At 27.7% G+C, this 19,182-nt stretch overlaps 1 protein-coding gene across 1 annotated transcript; it reads left to right on the top strand.

Annotated features, from left to right (window-relative positions):
- Positions 1-1,086: 1,086 nt before the first annotated feature.
- LOC112597599 (zinc finger protein 436-like) lies at positions 1,087-8,983 on the top strand (the record flags this gene model as incomplete). Its single annotated transcript, XM_025343710.1, is given in 6 exon segments — positions 1,087-1,666; positions 3,266-3,403; positions 5,654-5,729; positions 6,775-6,880; positions 6,964-7,142; positions 7,592-8,983. Coding segments are annotated over 6 exon segments (1,863 nt in total). The 3' UTR covers positions 8,758-8,983.
- Between the last annotated feature and the right edge of the window lie 10,199 nt (positions 8,984-19,182).

Below are 19,182 nucleotides of genomic sequence, written 5' to 3'. Positions count from 1 at the left end.
GCTCAGTTCCCCTCGGGCGCGCGCGCGTCTGTTCGGATAAACCATTAAATTATAAGCCACCAGTTTGGACGAGCAGGGGCACCAGTGTGGTCGCCGCGTGTATAGGCATAAAGCATATTATGATTATTACGTATACGCGTCGGATTCTCGGTCGCCGATCGGGTGCCCTCTCTGTGAGTCGTCCTCGGCTGAATTTCTATTAAATTTTTCGTTATGCGACCCGAGTTTGACGGACCATATCGCGATGCATTCAGTATTGTAGGTGGATACTTGTTATTTTGATCTTACAAACGCGCGTTAGCTACGAAATCTACCGTCGACTCCCCCTCAACGATGATCAGTTTTGTATAATGTATATAAAACGACATGACATCATAGAACAATAATAAACGATTTTAATAGCATCAATTTTAATCATAATAATAATATGTTGTTGAACACGATAATGATAATAATAATATCATAGTATTCATAGGACGATGGTATTGACATATATTGCGGCAGCCAGACCACTGCACAAAACACAAAATAAGCCCGACAACGCATGTTATAGCAGGTACAGTATTTCAACACCCCGCCGCCGACTGGTTTATTTTCGTGTGGCGGCGCTCGCGTACATTTTATAATATATATATATTTTGTACGGTTTTTCCCGTCGCCTCCCGCACCGGCTGGCCTCGCGCTATCCCCAACCCCCAACCGAGTAAATTCTCACCACCGCCGCCAATGACGAAACGCCGCCGGCAGGCGGAACGCCGAACGACCTCTCTCTCGCAACGAACCGGCCGCCCCGGCTCCCCACAATACGCGCGCTCCACACGCACACGTCCCGTCCGCGGCGCCCGCCACCGATATATCAATTATTGTTCTCGGGAAATTTTGGGTAGGGCTGTGCTTCCACCCGTCGCACCATCGCTGCCGTCGCCGAACCGTTCTTGCCCGCACCGCGCCGACAGGCGGTTCGCCCGTTCGCCTCCCACCAATTTTAATGCGCGCGCGCAACACGGTCGTCGCCCGCGGGCCGCCAGGCGCATCATTTTTCTTTTCGCACTCTTTACCATTTTTATCTAATCCACTCGCACACACCCGTCGTCTACGTGGCCCGCCGCCGCCGCTGTGCTCGTCCCCGGCCGCGCTGCGCCGCAGCCCGCAATAATATTATCCGTGAAACTCTTGTAACCGCCGCCGCAGCACACGGTCGTCTGTTTTTCGCGTACGCCGCCGACGTCCGCGGTTCAGTGGTTGGCGCAGCACAAAATTTTGCGACGGCATTCGCGCGGGGCTTCGATTTTCGTCGTCGTCGTCGCGTCGACGACCGTATTGTTCGTTGTGTTAGTCATTAATTCCGTTTGACGTACAGTGTGCGTGCGTTGACGAACAGCGACCGTTAGCCGTCGTCGAGTGTGCGCGACGACCATAAGTCACGACCACGACGACGTTTCACTCGGACCACAGCAGCCGCACACCGATGGCGCACGACGAAGAGGACGATCCGTCTGTTGCCGCTGCGGCTTCGGATTTTTCGACCAGATGCAGATTATGCTCCATGCCTTCGTTGCCCGAAAATCAACGGCATCCAATCATCACGGTCGCAGACGGCTGTGGCGGGACACGCCCCGGCGACAACGACTTGCGCGACACCATTGTCAAGCACCTGCGAATACAGGTGAGCGACCGCGTGTAATGTGTACACAACTGAACGCAGTGGTTGCGTATTGTAATATTGATATATCGCGTAGTTACTCGCCGCCCGAGTTTTCTACATACGTACCTACTTACTTATCTATAACATTTATCCATCGTTTTTCTCGGACCTGGCCATTCGGCCTTTGTCGCGCTCAAATGACGCGTGTATGTAATAATAATAATAATAATACTTCCCACCCGCCGCCGCTGCCTCCTTAACCGACCTTTTGAAATAACAATACTGCTCCGCTATCAATGACGATTGCGTCACACCTGATAACGACGACATTTGCGATTAAACAGCTGCACGGCCGACGTGTTAGCGGCTTTTCTCCTGTCCGACGTGCTCGGCTAACTCTTCCTCTCACAGTTTCCCGACGTTTGCCGGGGTTGCGGTTATCGGTTGAGTTTTCTATTGGCCTTTGACTAGGTTTTCGTCTGCACACATCGTAATATGTACCTGATTTAGATCGAATCCGTTTAAGTCAGCGACCTTTAAGTGTATCCTTCCACTTGATATTATCGATTTTGCTCCACCTAACTCTAAAATGTCTGTCGATTGCATGTTAGAAGTTAGTTATCATCACTTTTATATTATTACATTAAAATTTTGCACTACACTTTTTACTTGACTCATAATTATATTGAGTTATAAATCTTTATCGTCAGTCTAGTGCGACGTAATGTTACCATACGTAGAACATAATATTATGTAATTTGATTTTACTAGTTCATTCCACTCTCATAATATGACATTCCTAGTAGTTCAATTTGTTTGATTTAGTTGTCGTTTATTTATTCTCAGTACTCTACTGATAAACCAATTTGTCATTATTTAAATAAATTTGATTTAGGTACAAGTTAGTTAATGCTTGCAGTTTGTCGATTTCATTACTAGGTATAAGTAGTACTAAACCTACTTTGACTTGGATTTATAAGCAATTCAATTAATTTAGTTGTTATCTAGTATCCTGGACTATTATTATATATTGATTTAAACAAGAGTACCTATCATTTATTTTATATTAAATGATGTTGCCCCTTACAATTATTATCAATTATGAATATTCAAATCAATGTATTAAACTAATAGATGTCCAAATTGAATTGTAATTTATGCTGTAACACAACATGAATTATTAACCATAATAATCTTGAAATTTAAAAAGTACCTATATTTTTCATGTATTGTGGTTAAATCACTAATAAATATTTAATCCAACTAGTTTTTAATTATTAAATAGATAATTTAAAGTTACCTAATTCTGATTTGTCAATAATTCACCAAATTAGTTAGGTACCTACCTTAAAAGAGTAATATTTTATTGAGCGTTTGAAAAAAAAAAATATTTACTTGAACAGATTAAGTAGATTGGTACTTATGATCAGTTCTTGATAGATACTTACTTTACTTGTCAGTAGCAAAATGTGTACATTTAATACCCTTTAACTATCTAATAAATAATTTGAAAATAAATTATAAGAATATTAAGTATAGAAAATTAAAAATATTACTTATTGTATAATATAATTATGTAGGTGCTATGTATATTAATTAAAAATGTCTTATTTTATTTAGGTTTCAGAAGATGACGGTTTATCCAAATTTGTATGCACTGGATGCTCAAAGTTGTTAAATGAGTGGGTTCAATTTTTTGAGATGTGCTCAGTAAATAACAACATACCCTTGAAACGACTGTCAGATGGAGCTGATAAAGTATATTAAATTCAAATTATACAATTATTATTACTTAATACACTTAATGTAAATATATCTACCTATTAGATATTATTAAAGTACCTATATTATTATTATAAGCATAATTATTAATTGATACAGCAATATTAGAACCAAATTATATGGTATTATTATGTGGGTACCTATTATAAATTTATTAAAGAACAACTTGTTGTATTGTTGATATACTTTTATTTCTCTTTGATAATAATTAATAGGTAGGTAATGCATCATAATTATTTAAAAATATTTTATTTTATTTTAATATCAATATTTCTTTACAATGATAACAATATTTATTTGAAAAGTGATTTTATATTATACATTTTCCTAACCTAGCTTATCGGATAAATATTTACTCACATATTCCTAGAAATATGATAATTATTGTTGGGCTATGTAGACAATTTTATAATTTTAATATTTATTGTAATTTAGTTAAATGTGTTTTTTAATTTGAGATTCTTGTATCTATTAAACCATTCTTCTGTAACATTGACTGTTTTCATATTGTTTTTGTATTTAAAAAGACTGGATATTTGATGACCTATATATATATATATTATGGCTGCTATATACTAAGTTCTGATTATCACCACGTGGCCTCGTGACATATTTATTTTATTATTGCACAACCATACTGCTTGGATGTAGACCAGTTTTAGTTATCAAATTAATTCATTTTATTATTCATAATAAATCATTTACGATAATCTCAAAATGAATATAATTTACAGTATTATTTTATGTTTTTTAATTACCGCTGTTATTAGTCAATACAGGGAAATTGGAATTTTGTGAACACTTGTTTACTATCATATCATAATCTTTATCATTAATTTTCATTTGGTTATCAAAAGCTAATACTTTCATAATTACATGTAAATATTGGATGTGCATATTAATTAAAACTGAATTTAATGGTTCTGTATTTTTATCCAACTAGATTTAAATGGTAAATAAAAGTGTGATAACCCTATGTATAAACATCATATGCATAAGATAATATTATAATTGACATATTTCTGGATTATTCTTGTATTACAAAAAAAAATAATTAATCGTAGTCTGACACAATAACAATCATTCTTTTTTCTAATTATGTTTATGTAATGATATATCTAGTCAAATGCCAGTTTGTGTTCATATTTAATCTTTAGATTAAAGATTAAATTTAACATATTTTTTAATTTGGATAAATCATGTCAGTTATGATAATTAAAAATTATATTTTATTTGTAATAATTAATTGGGTAACCTTCAAGTTATTATTTAATTTGGTTTATAAGCTAATACCAATTACAATATTCAATTCAAAATAAATATGTTTCTATTTTTCATAGAAAGGTACAATAGAAATAATTTATAATTATTTTCTTCCATATTTGAAAAAAAAAGTATATTTTATAATTTTGAAATGATTGTAATAAATTCATAGATGATGTGACCCCTTTTTAGAAGTAATTGTCTAAATGGACAAATAATCATATTTTTCATATTTATTTAACAGAATGTCAACTTATGGATTGTTTTTTATCTTAGGCTTTTATACAATATAATAAAAACACATTCACATAACATAATTTTATATGTTTTTAAATAATCTTAGTCCTTAGAGTAAAATCACTTATTTGCAAAATTTATCGAAAATAATATTTTTTAAGTGATTTGTCTGAATATTGCTTCAAACAATTTAATATTTATTAAAATTAATAAAAAACTTCTTTTTTTAAGTCAAATAATAATGAAATTTAAAATTGATATGCCAAATCCTCAACAATATTAATCTCAATAATTTTTGCAATTATATAATTTTACTCTGAATTTATCCAAAAATCATAAAAAACAATTTTATATGAATGTATTTTATCTATGTTACTAGTGAGTTTTTAAGATAGAAATCAAATAATGTACTGTCATATTAGTAATATTGTTTTATCTTACTTCCTGAAAAACAGCTAAGCTAACTTAATTTCGTGAACTACAGGTTGTTTTAATATTTATTAAAATACTAAAATTTTTTTGAAGCAAAACTTCATTAATCATAATTTTTTATCATTTTTATTAACAACAATTTTAAATTTGTATTTAGATATAAATGGTTTAATTTTTTTTTTTTTTTAAATCATTAGGTATTTTAAAAATTAGGTACAATAGTTTAAAGTTACCCATAAATATGAAATTTTTTTATGTAATATTTATATTTATTTTAAATTATTACTTTTATAGAATGATGATGGTGATGAATTAGCGAACAATTTAGTAATAGACATAACTGATGAAGATGATGAACAAAATTATACAAGTATGTAGACAGAAATTTAAATGTTTAAAAATATTGTTATGTATTAGTAAAGGTATTGATTCTGAAGTCTAGATTTTTATGAAAAATAAAGTCAAAATATAATATTATGTATGCTATGATAAAAACCTATATTAATATTATAAATTGTATGATAAAAAATATTACTACTATAAAATAGTTATAGTTGTATAAAGTTTTGAATTTGTGTTCTATTAAATTTTCATTCCAAAAGAAAAAAATGATAAGTTTGAGTAGTTTGACTAGCTAATTAAGCTTAAGATATTATGTGTTTTGGTAAAATTGTGTGATACAATTATTATGTTTAAATAAAATAAATTCTCTGTAAGTATTTGCTGTAATGAAATAATATTATAATACTCATCAATAGAGTATTTAATTTTCATTGTTTAGAAACTAAGAGGCATCCAAATTGCTAATATCTTATCATGTTACAGATACTTTTCTTAGTTTTATAATTCTGAATGTACTTTAAACCTCTAAGGACACATGATTTGATTTGATCAAATGTAATTTCTATTTTTATCTGTGTTTTTACTGTACAATTGTGCTTTATATAAACTGTTTCCAAATCTTCTATACAATTAATCATAGCAATATTACTTAGATAAATAAAGAATCCAGAAATATACCCTACTTTAAATTGTTCTGTTTGTATCAAAAGCTTTAAAAAACTATGATGACTATTAAATTATGAATAATAATTTAAGTAAGGTTTAGGTACACTTGCTAAGTTGCATAGTTAAACTATATATTACCTTATTAATAAATTTATAGCAATTATAAACTTTTAAAAAACGTATTATTATATGTGTTAATATATTTTCATGGATTAAAACATAATATATTTTAATAATATATTATATTAAATGTTAAAGCGATTTTCAAATTTTAAAGTATTTTTATTATTTCTCGTTAAAATTGTATTCATTACTATTAGCTTATAAATTAATGTTTGATTAGTATGTATATTTTATTAAACAATATTATGATATTATTAATTATTATAACTATGTAAATTTAATAGGTAAAGACAAAAGTAAATCAGAAGCACCTAAAAAATCATTCCTTGGTGAACCATCACCTGAAGATTATGTATTGATGAAAGAAGAAACTTTCAATTTAGAACCAGTGTGAGTATTTTTATAGATTCAATATAAATTATTAAATTTGATCTGTTATAGATTTATATTATTATAATTGTTTGGAATTGCAGAAAGAATGGACCAACAGGTGTTTTGGGTGACTATTTAATAGAATATAATAATTCCAAAAAGTTACCAACAGAATTGAGTAATGCTGATAAAGACATTGTTGATAATTTACGCATCCGAAGAGAAGTATTACCATCCATGTGGGATGTATTTGAAAAAACAATTGAGAAGTTAAAATCAGGTAAAATAAAATTATAAATAATTATATACATTATATACTTATTACCTAATAAACTGTCTATCATAACATTTTAATATTTTTAATTTTTTTAAATTATAGATTTTCTTAAATCTTATTCTTTATTGATTTCAATTTGTAATTTTATATCAAGTTTTACATAAACAACATGTTATCAAATTTTTATCTTTATGGATAGTTTGGACTTTAAATGTTTACTATAAATACTCCATTACTCTATTGTTTCTTTATTACAAATTAAAACAAGTAGTTAAATCTTTAAACTGAATATAATAAATATTAGCAATGAAATTGTCAACTCAATTAAAATAAATACTATTTATCTGAGATAAAAATATTTACAAATTTATATTTTTTACAATGGTTTAGTTTATACTATATTTTAAAATTTTTCGATTCTTAAATATATTTTTATTTTACATTTGTTTTAGGAGAGTCATATTCAACAGTAGTAACACATAGGCGTTATATTATCAACAAAGGTGCATTTCCATGCTCGTTGTGTGGTGAATGTTATGAGTTCGATCAGGGTGTTTGTCGTGACGAAGAAGAACCCCAGCCACCAGTTGAAGTTGATATTCAACAACGTTTATTCATTTGTCCTACCTGTGGTAAATCTTTCCCTCGCCGTAGTTCATGGAAACGTCATCAAATGACTCACGAAGACGTAAAACCATATGTATGCCGTATTTGCACTAGTGGTTTCAATCGCAAAGAACATTTGATGCGTCACATGTTATCGCATAGCACTGTTAGACCATTTCCATGTGAACGATGTGGCAAACGTTTTATACGTAAAGAGCATTTAGCCAGACATCTTTTATGCATACCAAGTTGTTCTAATTCATCCGACATGCCGAGACCTTTCTGTTGTGATATTTGCAAACAGAGATTTGTGCGTAAAGAACATTTGTTCAGACATAGGAAAAGAGCTCATGAACATGCATTAATATTGGATAATCAATTAGAAGAGAAACCATTTGTGTGTTGGCAGTGTGGAAAATGTTTTACCCGCTATGAACATCTGCGCAAACATTTGGATATTCATAATGGTATTATTCCTTCATCTTCATCAGAAATACTTCCTGAAGTAACTCTCTCTGAAATAAGACCTGAAAAAACTTCAGCAGATATTAAAACAGAACATTTATCAGATTCTGAAGGTGAACCTGAAGTTCTCCCTCCAGTGAGTGTGCTTGAACTTAATGAACAACAACCAGAACAAGCAAGGCCAAAACCAAGTACACTTTGTACTATTTGCAAAAAGACCTTCTCTCGCCGTAGTCATTTGTTGCGTCATCTAAAGCGCATACATAAAGTAGAGCCAGTGTTGACTAGAAGACGAGTAAATAAATCTGGTGACGAAAATGGAAATTCTATAGAAGATACCAAATGGGAATGTCATACATGTGGAAAGACGTTTTCCAGACAAGCTCATCTTGAAAGGCATGAAAAAAACTTACACAGCGAAGAGCGTATGGTTGCTGCCCCATATGAATGTGTGTCTTGCGGTCAGGCCTTTTTTGATAGCAATTTACTTAACCAACATATGGCAACCCATGGAAATACTGTGACTGATAATTTTGTTTGGATGTGATGTGGTTTAATATTGGTTTTTTTTTTTTTTATCATTTGATTTTAGATGTGTAAATAGCTTACACAAATTTTAACTATCAACTAGGCATAATTTTAAATTATGTTATACCATAGAATGTTAACAAATCAATATTGTATAGCAGTCTATTGGTATTTTAGAGAAAATAAATAATAAAAGAATCAGTTTAATTTTCAATATTGTTCCCTTCATAGTTTAAAATTAAAGACATGTTATATTGTAGTATTTTGTTTTATATATTGGCTGACTATCTTGATTTGCTAATATTTTTATTTTATTATTACTATTATTTTATGTATAAAGAATGGCCCACTATGATTTCCTGTTTTTCTGTCAGTTAAATAAAAAATAAGAAAACTCAGTGGACCAGGCTATCATACATATTTTATAAAATGTTAATATCTTTTGTTTATTTTCATATTTTGTTATCTACGGTGTAGCCTATTCGGACCAAAAGTCAAACAAAGGCTGTAAAGTAATAATTTAAGTAAAAAAAAAAAATTAATAAAATTTAGTTATTATGTGTTAACAATCATTGACGTTATTTACCAAATTGAGAAATTTTTTGTTTACCAATACAGACTTCTAAAAATATTTATAATTATTACTGCATCGATTTATCTTATTGTTATTATATACAGGGTGTACTTTTAGTGCATAAAAAAAAAAAAAAATTGGTATTTTATTATATTTCATCTTAAACTTGTTTTATTTTTTTAAATTTTACAACTTTGTTCAGATTTCAAAGTTTTATTTAATTAATAATAATTAATTTTCATTATTACTTTTGGATTTATTTAATGATTTTATTCATACTGAAAATTGTAAATAGAAAGTTTTATGGACGGGTACTAATAGTTTTGATTTTGACATATTTTATTTAATCATTAATAACATGATATTTTAAGTTTGAAAGAAACGTGATATTTAGCTTATTATTTCAGTCTTCGAATGCGATAAATGAAATAATATTTTTAACAATATTTAAGTAGGATCAATTGTCCATTATGATATCATTATATTCTGTATTTATTGTTTACCTTGATAATTATAATATAGTTATGTTTTGTTTTTTTTTTTTTTCATTATAATTTTTATTATTATATTATTAATATTATTATTATTACTTACCAAGGTGGTTTTTATTTATCATATTTTATATAAATACATTTAATTAAGTATAGTATATACAAATAGTTGTCGTATCACCATTTGGATACCATCTAAAAATTTAAACACATTTAAAGTTTTTTAAATTATGAAATACAATTTGTTTTATATTAAAACACATATTCTACTATCAATCAATAATGTGGCAAATTTAATTTCAAAATTTAAAGAATTTGATCGCTGTTTTTTTTTTAATATTTAAATTTTTGAACACATATATCAATTATTTAATTTGATTATGACAACTATTTTTTCGAATATTTGTGTACTACTATATTTACATTATTATTTATCATCATATTCTACATATATATATTTGTATTAGGTATTCAAGACAAAAATGTTCTCTGGAGATGGTGGGTTTTGGGTTTATTTTTGTTTTTTATCTACACGTTTGCTCAATTTCTATTTTACACCAATAACATATTTACACACGTGTTATTGTAAAGATTGATAGTATTTTATTTTGTTTGTTTTGATTGTTTCAGAACAACTTAAATATAATACTTGAAATATTATTATTTTGTGTTTTCAGATTATTTTATATTTATTTTATTTTATAGTGATAAAACTAATGTTAACATTTATTAAAGCACTTTTTATAAATACTTATTAAGCTGCTATCAAGAATAAGTGTCCCTCCCACCACACTCCATTGTTTTACTCTTATTGTTTGTTTGTTTATTTAATTTTTATTATTATTATTATTATTATTTTGTTTTTCTACTAATTTAATTGCAGCCAATGCACTTACATTTTTATAAATGACTGATATATAACACATTTCGTATGATACATTTTTAATTGTTTTGCTATTTCATAAAGATATATAGTATATCAATTAAATGTTTGAACAACTCAAGATGAGAATGTTTGTTTATTGTAAAACTAACCGTTATAAATTTACTTGATTACATTAAATTAAAGCGTTATGCTAATGTAGGTCTTAATATATTTATTATATTCATCTGTGTAATATATTAATTATCAGTTATTTATCATTGCAATAATTTATTAATATGTTTACCCATTGTTATTTTTTATTTTTATTATTATTATTATTTAACTTCTCAGTAGTTCATGCAGTCTTCAGAAAATTTATGATGTATTTGATTTAATTGTTTTAACAGTGTTGTTAAGCCTTACATATATCTTTAGACCGCAAAGTGATATTAAACGAATAAATTCATTTTTTATAAATTGGTTTTCTTTGTATAGTTTATTTGTGTTTTTTATTGTATTACTAATTAAATTACCTAGCTCACCACTGAAAACTAATAACAGCAACAGCCGATAACTCTATTAAAAAAGCATTTACACATGATTTTGGCTTATAGACATACTTCATATAGATTGTATAAGTAAGCATATGAATATTTAAAAAAATAGTTTGTACAGAACTACCTATCTGAAACTTCTCTTTAAATAGATTTTAGTATCTACCTAAATGAGAAAAATCCAAGAAATTATAATCAAATTCAGTTCGATAATGTTTGAGTATTTAAATCCCAGCCCGAATTATTCCTTCTATCATTACCAGATGTTCAATTTAACACGGGATACGGCCAAATGTCTGTCGGCCGATTGTACCACACCCATTTAACACTATAACAATAATAATTATTACCGTTAATGGAAATATAGGTATTTATCTTATTTTTTTTTATAATTTTGAGCTACTATAAACAACATTTTTTACTTTATGTTAATGATGTAATAATGTTATGCATTTTCGTACATTATTTTGAATAATATCGGCCTAACTTACAAAAATTTAGTAACTTAAGTTTATAAAATAAATGAGTGCTATAGGTTTCAAAAATAATATTAAAAAAAAGATGTTATATAGACTAACAGACCGGCCATACGTTACTGAGCAGTTTTTTTTTTTAATACAATAACTTTATTATCCATAAGTAGGTACTTACAAAAAAAGACAATTTTCATGATTGTAATTATATTATTAAACAGCTTATAAATTCGACCAATTTTGATAAAAATTTCAAACTGTTTTGAAAGAGATGAGAAAGGCTTAGATAGTGTTTGAACCACGTTCAAAGATATATGCTAAGTACGTTCTAACTAATAGAAATACAACATTTAAATCAAGAGTTAGAAAAGTAGTGTTTCAATATTTTAATATTATGTATGTTAATATTACGCTAAGTGTGAAGAATGAAGAGCGGGATCGACGGCTGACTAGATTTTCTGACATGCGTCGTATAGACCATGGTATACAAAAGTATTCGATGTACTCGTATGCTAGGCAAGAGTGAACAAAAGAAATCGAAAGCGACAGAGAAGAAGACTCCGCGACAGTTCACTGGATATCGGTGATGTTCCTAACAACGATGTACCAAATAAATAATTTATGTGAAGGAATGGGTTTTGAACGTCAAATTATCATATACACTATCAGTTGTGGTGTCCGAAAACTATGATCTCAAATAAAACGGAATTTATGCAAATTTTTTTTCCTTCGTGGGCCACTGTCAATTTTTGGCGTTTTTTTATTTTTAATCACAAAATACGATTTTTTAGTGAGTAGGATGATTATAAATTTGTTTGAAACGCTCTAGAATGTTAATTGGTGTGTCGTTTTACGTGTTTATGTAATGATTTATTTGATTTTCGAAATTTTTACAACAAATGGCCCCGAAAATCCGTTTTTCTAATAAAATTACGTTTCATGCGATATTTATGTGAAGGAATGTGTTTTGAACGTCAAATTATCATATACACTATCAGTTGAGGTGCCCGAAAACTATGATCACAAATAAAACGGAACTTATGCAAATTTATTTTTTCTTTAATTGGCCACTGCCACCTGTTGATGTTTTTTGTTAAAAAATTAGATTTACCAATTATTAAGAGTATTGGGTATTTGTTAATTTAATTGTATCAATCTAGAGTGTTAAATTGAGTTTCGTTCTACCTTTTATGCAATTATTAATTTGATTTTTATGTTTATGATATATTTAATATATATGTATATTTAAATATATTTCTATATTTAATATTTTTTTTTTTTTTTTGTCCCACTACCACCTGTTCATTTTATATTGGTTTTTAATGTATTATTTCTACTTTTTTTTAGTGTACTGTATTTGTAAATGTACCTATGGGTCTTGTTAGTACGTGTTTCATTTATTACTTATTAGTTATTACAGATATTAGACAATTTATAATATTTTAAATAACGTTTAATTAAAAGTGCAATGTTATTATTGAAATGATTTTAATTCATTTTTAATAATTTCCTTAGTAACGGAACTAAAAAAAATATTTGTTAAATACAATTGTTATATTTTATTTTTCAAACAGGTATTTTTTGCCTTTTTTCACCTTTTAAAATTTGCTACATGTAGCGGTTGCACCTTTTGCTTCTTTGTTAACGTGGTTCTGAAATTTATAATCTAGTACTTTAATAAACTTTTTTCAATAAATTTTAAGATTAAATCTTAAAATCAACAATTTTCACTAAGAGAATTAATTAGAGTATAATGTTTAGGAATGATTTGCAATTCCTTTTAACTCTTGTCCCATATTTTGATATTTCTTAAAATTTTAGAGTCACACTAGCTGGAACCCACCTACTCTTATTTTCTAGATACCAACTCTTAAACGGTTATATTGCATATTCTGAAAGTGAATTTACAGTGTTTCACAGTCAACTTGCAAAATATTGTTGATGATTTTGAGCCAGAATGTCAATGGAAGTAGTTCGATGTTACTTACAATTTTATTTTAACTTCTACTTAAAATATTCATACTTATGAGAAAAATAATTGAATGAAAATTTTAAAAACAAATTTTCTAATATGGTAAAAATATCTATTATATTTTGTTAAAAAATATAAAATTTGTAGTTCACACACAGTTCCGTGTAATTTGAGAGTGATTAATTATTATAGGTAAAGTTAAAATAATGTGTAAATTATCTCATGGTAAATATATAAACGTATTTATACATATTTTTTCAATAAGCTGTATAAGGTTTCAACGTCAATGGTTATTATGCTACTTTTAGCTTAAATATGGATGGTTTCGTTGAAAATTAAAAATAGTTACATTATTTAAAATGAATTACAATATGTTATACTATTGAGTTAATACTATTGAAAAATAAACAAAGTTCTTGAATTTTTTCTCCATTCAATTTTATTTACAGTGAAATTGCGTTTTTAATTATATTATTTGATAAGATGTTATAATATTTCTATGAATTATACCGAACAATGAGATTTATTTTACCTAAATATTTAAATAATTATGAGACGATAGTAATAATTACTGCTGGATATTATATAATATTAATTTTATTATATAGGTATAGACGTATTGTTTGTTTTAACATGAAAGGATGAATCCAAAGATATCGTTACGATTTTCAATTTTAATTTAGAAATTACATTTTTCAGTTGGAAAAGATATTCTACACATAACTATGTGCAGCGAAAAGCTGACACAATCGTTTCAATTCATTATTGAATTTATAGCTAATCGATCTATTTAGGGATTTTACTGTGAAACGCAATTCCACAACTCTATTGCATATGAAAAAAAAACTTCTTCATGCGGACCAATTGAAATCGGTACAACTAACATATTTTACTAATGCGACTTGAAATAACTTTTTATCGTTTTTGCCAAGCCAGCCATAGTATAAATTTATTATTCTATTTTAAACAATTTAATAATTATGATAAATTTACTATAAGTAATAAAATCATAGATTTTGTGGCTCTGGAATCCAAAGTGCCGATTACTCTATATGACAACGCACCTATGATATGGACTGAGAAAATTGTTGCAGGGTAAAAGGAACAGCAACGACGATGACGCAAAGAAAAATACTCATTCGCTCTTGGCGACTTTTTGGTTCGCTTCACTTTATTTATTGAGCTCAGTGAGATTTAGTAGACTATAATTTATCGTACACTGCAGATATACATATTATTATATGTAATTATATAGTACTTAAACGTATATATTATATTATTATACATTTATATTTTATATTATGTATAACTTAAAATAATATTACCACCGACACGTAAACAATATAAACAATAATAATAATATACATAATATAATACTATATACGTGTACACATAAACACATGCATACAATAATATGCGTTCAATAAATATGTGTAAGCGCATAAGTACATTTATGTCGTTTTACATAATAATATATGTATTATGTTTGCTAACACAGAGAACGGAAGCACCCAAATAGATAATAATAATAATAATAATAATAATAATAATAATAATAATAATAATAATTAGACTTTATAGTGTTCTTTTTCTCATCGACACAATTTTTTTTTTCGCGAAGGTAAAACATAATAATGTAATATTACGTTTTGTCTAACGGAAAATACAATCAGGTGGTAAATAAGTGAATATAAGGTAATAATAATAATACAATATAATAAACAGTAATTATCAATATCGGAACGAACAAAAACAACTTGTGACAATAAACTACACATACAAACTTAAAATTATAACAATATTTTTTCTTATAGATTCACATTAACCTAATACAAGATTTAGAATATCCGATGGTAGTTATTTGTACACTTTAAAACAACTACCGTTTATCGTTTAATTAATTTGTATTATATTATTATTATTATTTTCATACGTTATTAATTCTAAGGAAGTCAAATTTTTTTTTTTTACGTCAATGCATAAATACAAGTATAATATTATTTTATACGACGTACGTACAAACGTATAAATTATGCTTATTACACATTCTAGTATACGCAGCATTGATTTGATATTTATTTTTTTTTTTATATTTAATATCGTTAAAATGTGCGAATCACAATTAGTTGAAAGTGCTTTTAAAAAGTGTACGTAAAATAAATCAAATCGCATAGGCCTATAACGGTCATAATAATAATAATAATAATAATAATAATAATAATAATAATAATAATAACAATAATATTACAGTGATGTCGTCTACGGAGTTAGAATATTATATACCTACTTATATTATTTTATAGCGTTTAAATAATATAATGATATTATATAATGGGTATACTGATTCGTCACTGTTATGTCCCTTACTATTATAAATACATTAATCGTTTTTGTATGATTTCCGTTATAATTTTACACATTTTTTGATACGTTACTTTTTTAGCTAAGAAACGGAAGTGCAGCTGATGCGATACATCATCGTGCCGGCGACACTTCGGCCGAAAATCGACTAATCTCAAACCCCCCAATAATGTTATTGCAAAAACGTGTATCGTACACATGAGATATAGCGTAGCAGGGAGTCAATATCAAGAATAGTCTGTGACGTAGCCAAGAGGTGGGAAGTTGAAGGGGATGCAGTAATTCTGGAAATTCCAGATACATTTTAAATTGCCTAGTGTTTTGTGAACTTATATTACGTGTCAAAATATTAAAATCGTAATTTATATGAAGATAGTTAAAAAATGTTGTACATCTAAGGCGTCATAATACCAATTACATGTTAAGGATACTAATAGCGTACCCCCTCACTCAAAAAAAGAAAATTCTTGGCCACGTCACTGCATATATTATTGAGATATTGTCTAGATTTCTCGAATGGGTTTCATGACACATGACACATTGGGCACGCGACGATATCACTGAAAATGTAAAAAAAAAAATAGATATATTTCGTCTTAATATCATATACGTCATATTTACATAAAATAAATATGTCGATTTGCATTTTTAATTTTAATCATAATAGAATATAATATTGATCAATTGTATAACAATTTATTCATATTGTTATTATTTCGTTATTTATATCATCAATTTTTTTTTTTTGTACACGCGCATTTATTATTCATTATTCATTAATCGTATTATGGAATAATATAATATATATATAGTTTTTTGCTTATAAAAATAATTTCAAGAAATCAAAATTGTGTTCACTATAACGGCTGAAAATGAAAATCGCAATAACACGAAACGACAATAATAAATATAATAATATATATTAATAATAATAATTGAATTGTATTTACTGTTAAAAATGTGTTTAATTTTGTTTTCGTCTTATCGATAATATTATAATCTACTATCTAATACATACGTATTATAGTATAGTATAACATAATCGATGCAACGTGTGCCATAAAATCATCGAATGAGCGATATTACATTCGTCGACAATGAAATCGACTCCGAAACACGTACACTATATTATTTCATATCATTTATGTATAATATCATAATGTTATATTTTATAATTTCAAATATGTAATATTATATTTACACATTATATCATTATGGAGATATCAAATTAATTTTGTGGTAGTTATTATTTTCAAATTTTTTTCTCTTTTTCCAGTATATAAAACGCTACAAAAACCTTATAATTTTATTCATTTTCGTTTTGTTTAATATCAAATAATAATAACAATCATCGTCGTTTTCATTATAATGTTTACACTTAACAATAATAATAATAATAATAATAATAATAAAGGGACCGAAAATTTAAAATGCGTTGATAAATCATATCACTATAATACTACATAACTACAAACTTAATATCATCGTAGAACATATTTTGTGTGCGCTTTTATCGTGCATTAGGGGGACTTAACATAATAAATTAGAATTATAATATTATTTTTGAGATTTAAGACAACGCTCGTGTTTCGTGTCGATCCGCCGATCTTTTTTCGTATGAGTAATAGATGTAAAATAATATTACTTGGATAATGTACCTATGTTATATACAGCTAGTAGAGTGGAATTAGAACCTTTTTGAAACGATCAGGCGGAGGGTGTCATGAATAAAAACAATTATTTTTAAGTTCTAATCGAAATTTGGGTTATTTATAATAGTATCATAACTTCGAATCTGTACAAATTATATATTTTTAATTAAATAAATACAAATTTATAGTAACAAACAAATCTTATTTTCATAAAAAAATTTTAGGCATTTTTAATGTTTTTTTTTTTTAAATTTACAACAAGCAATGGAAGCATATAATTTTTAGGAGTTGAAAATTTACAGAAAATAAGAATAAAATTCAGCTGGAATTAAAAATAAATTTATAAGTAAATTTGTAGGGTGGGATGAGAAATACGCCGCCAAATAAACGCCCAGGTATACACCATTTTTGAGAATGGATTAGGAATATTAACAGCTATATGATAACAATTATTGTTATCATAAGTAAGTGTGAATATCACGATTTAATATCGAACATAAAAACGATGATTGAGCACTGTAGTTAATGGTTTATTAAATCACGCGTTGCTACGAAAATATAATATTGATATAACGTTATGATATATCGAAATTCGAAAACTTGACGTGACAACCGCTACTCCAGAGCTATATAGCCTATATTGTCGTAGTAATAATAATAATGCTACTAATGTAGGTACTATTTTGAATTTTATTTGAAAAATATTTTATTCTGAGAGACGGAAAATAACCGCAGTCAATTCGAATCACGTGATAAATGCCTCTTAAAAACGAAATATCGGTTGGCCGTTGTGAAATGTTGAGATATAGTTATTATAATTATTATCATGACAACGGTCGAATAGTTAGGTCAGATTAGAATAAAGTTTTTAGTTGTATAATAATAATTTAGATAGTCGTTTTACTATTTTAAATCGCAATACATGTTTTTATTTTATAGACGGAATGTTTTCGGAAAGAGGATTTCAAAGTATTTTTTGAGACGGTATTTTTGTTAAGACATTTATTTTGTTTTGTTTTATTTCGTAGCCGACTTTTTTTTGGGGTTGAATTCGTGGACTCTTTTTGTATTAATTAGAGTGATAAAATAGAGATTTGATCACGCGAAAGACCCTGCAGATAAAATAAAGAAGAAAATTCTGTCTATAGGTACCTATATTAATTTATGTTGGTATGACTAGGGTACATTTTATTATGATTTTTAATGTATTTTTGTTGGTTAAGGAAACAAATAGCTGGTTTATAGTTTTATACCAAAATGTGTTTGTGGTTTATATTGCATAGGGAATATTTTTGAATTTCATCCAATTTTAAACTTTAATGTATAATTTAGATTTTTCTAGAATAAATTACCTACTAAAATTTTAATATTTTTTACATTTTAGAAAATAACAAACATTGTGTTTGATTTTCAGGCTCAAAAAAAGTAAAACTTAATCCGTTTTTTAAAGAAATATTATTAATTAATAAGTGAATTTTTTTTTGACATTAAACATTAGAAAT

The sequence above is a fragment of the Melanaphis sacchari genome, unplaced genomic scaffold (genome assembly GCF_002803265.2).
Source record: "Melanaphis sacchari strain LSU unplaced genomic scaffold, SCAv2.0 Contig42_pilon_pilon, whole genome shotgun sequence".
NCBI lineage: Eukaryota > Metazoa > Arthropoda > Insecta > Hemiptera > Aphididae > Melanaphis > Melanaphis sacchari.
This window is presented reverse-complemented; position numbering and strand designations above follow the sequence as displayed.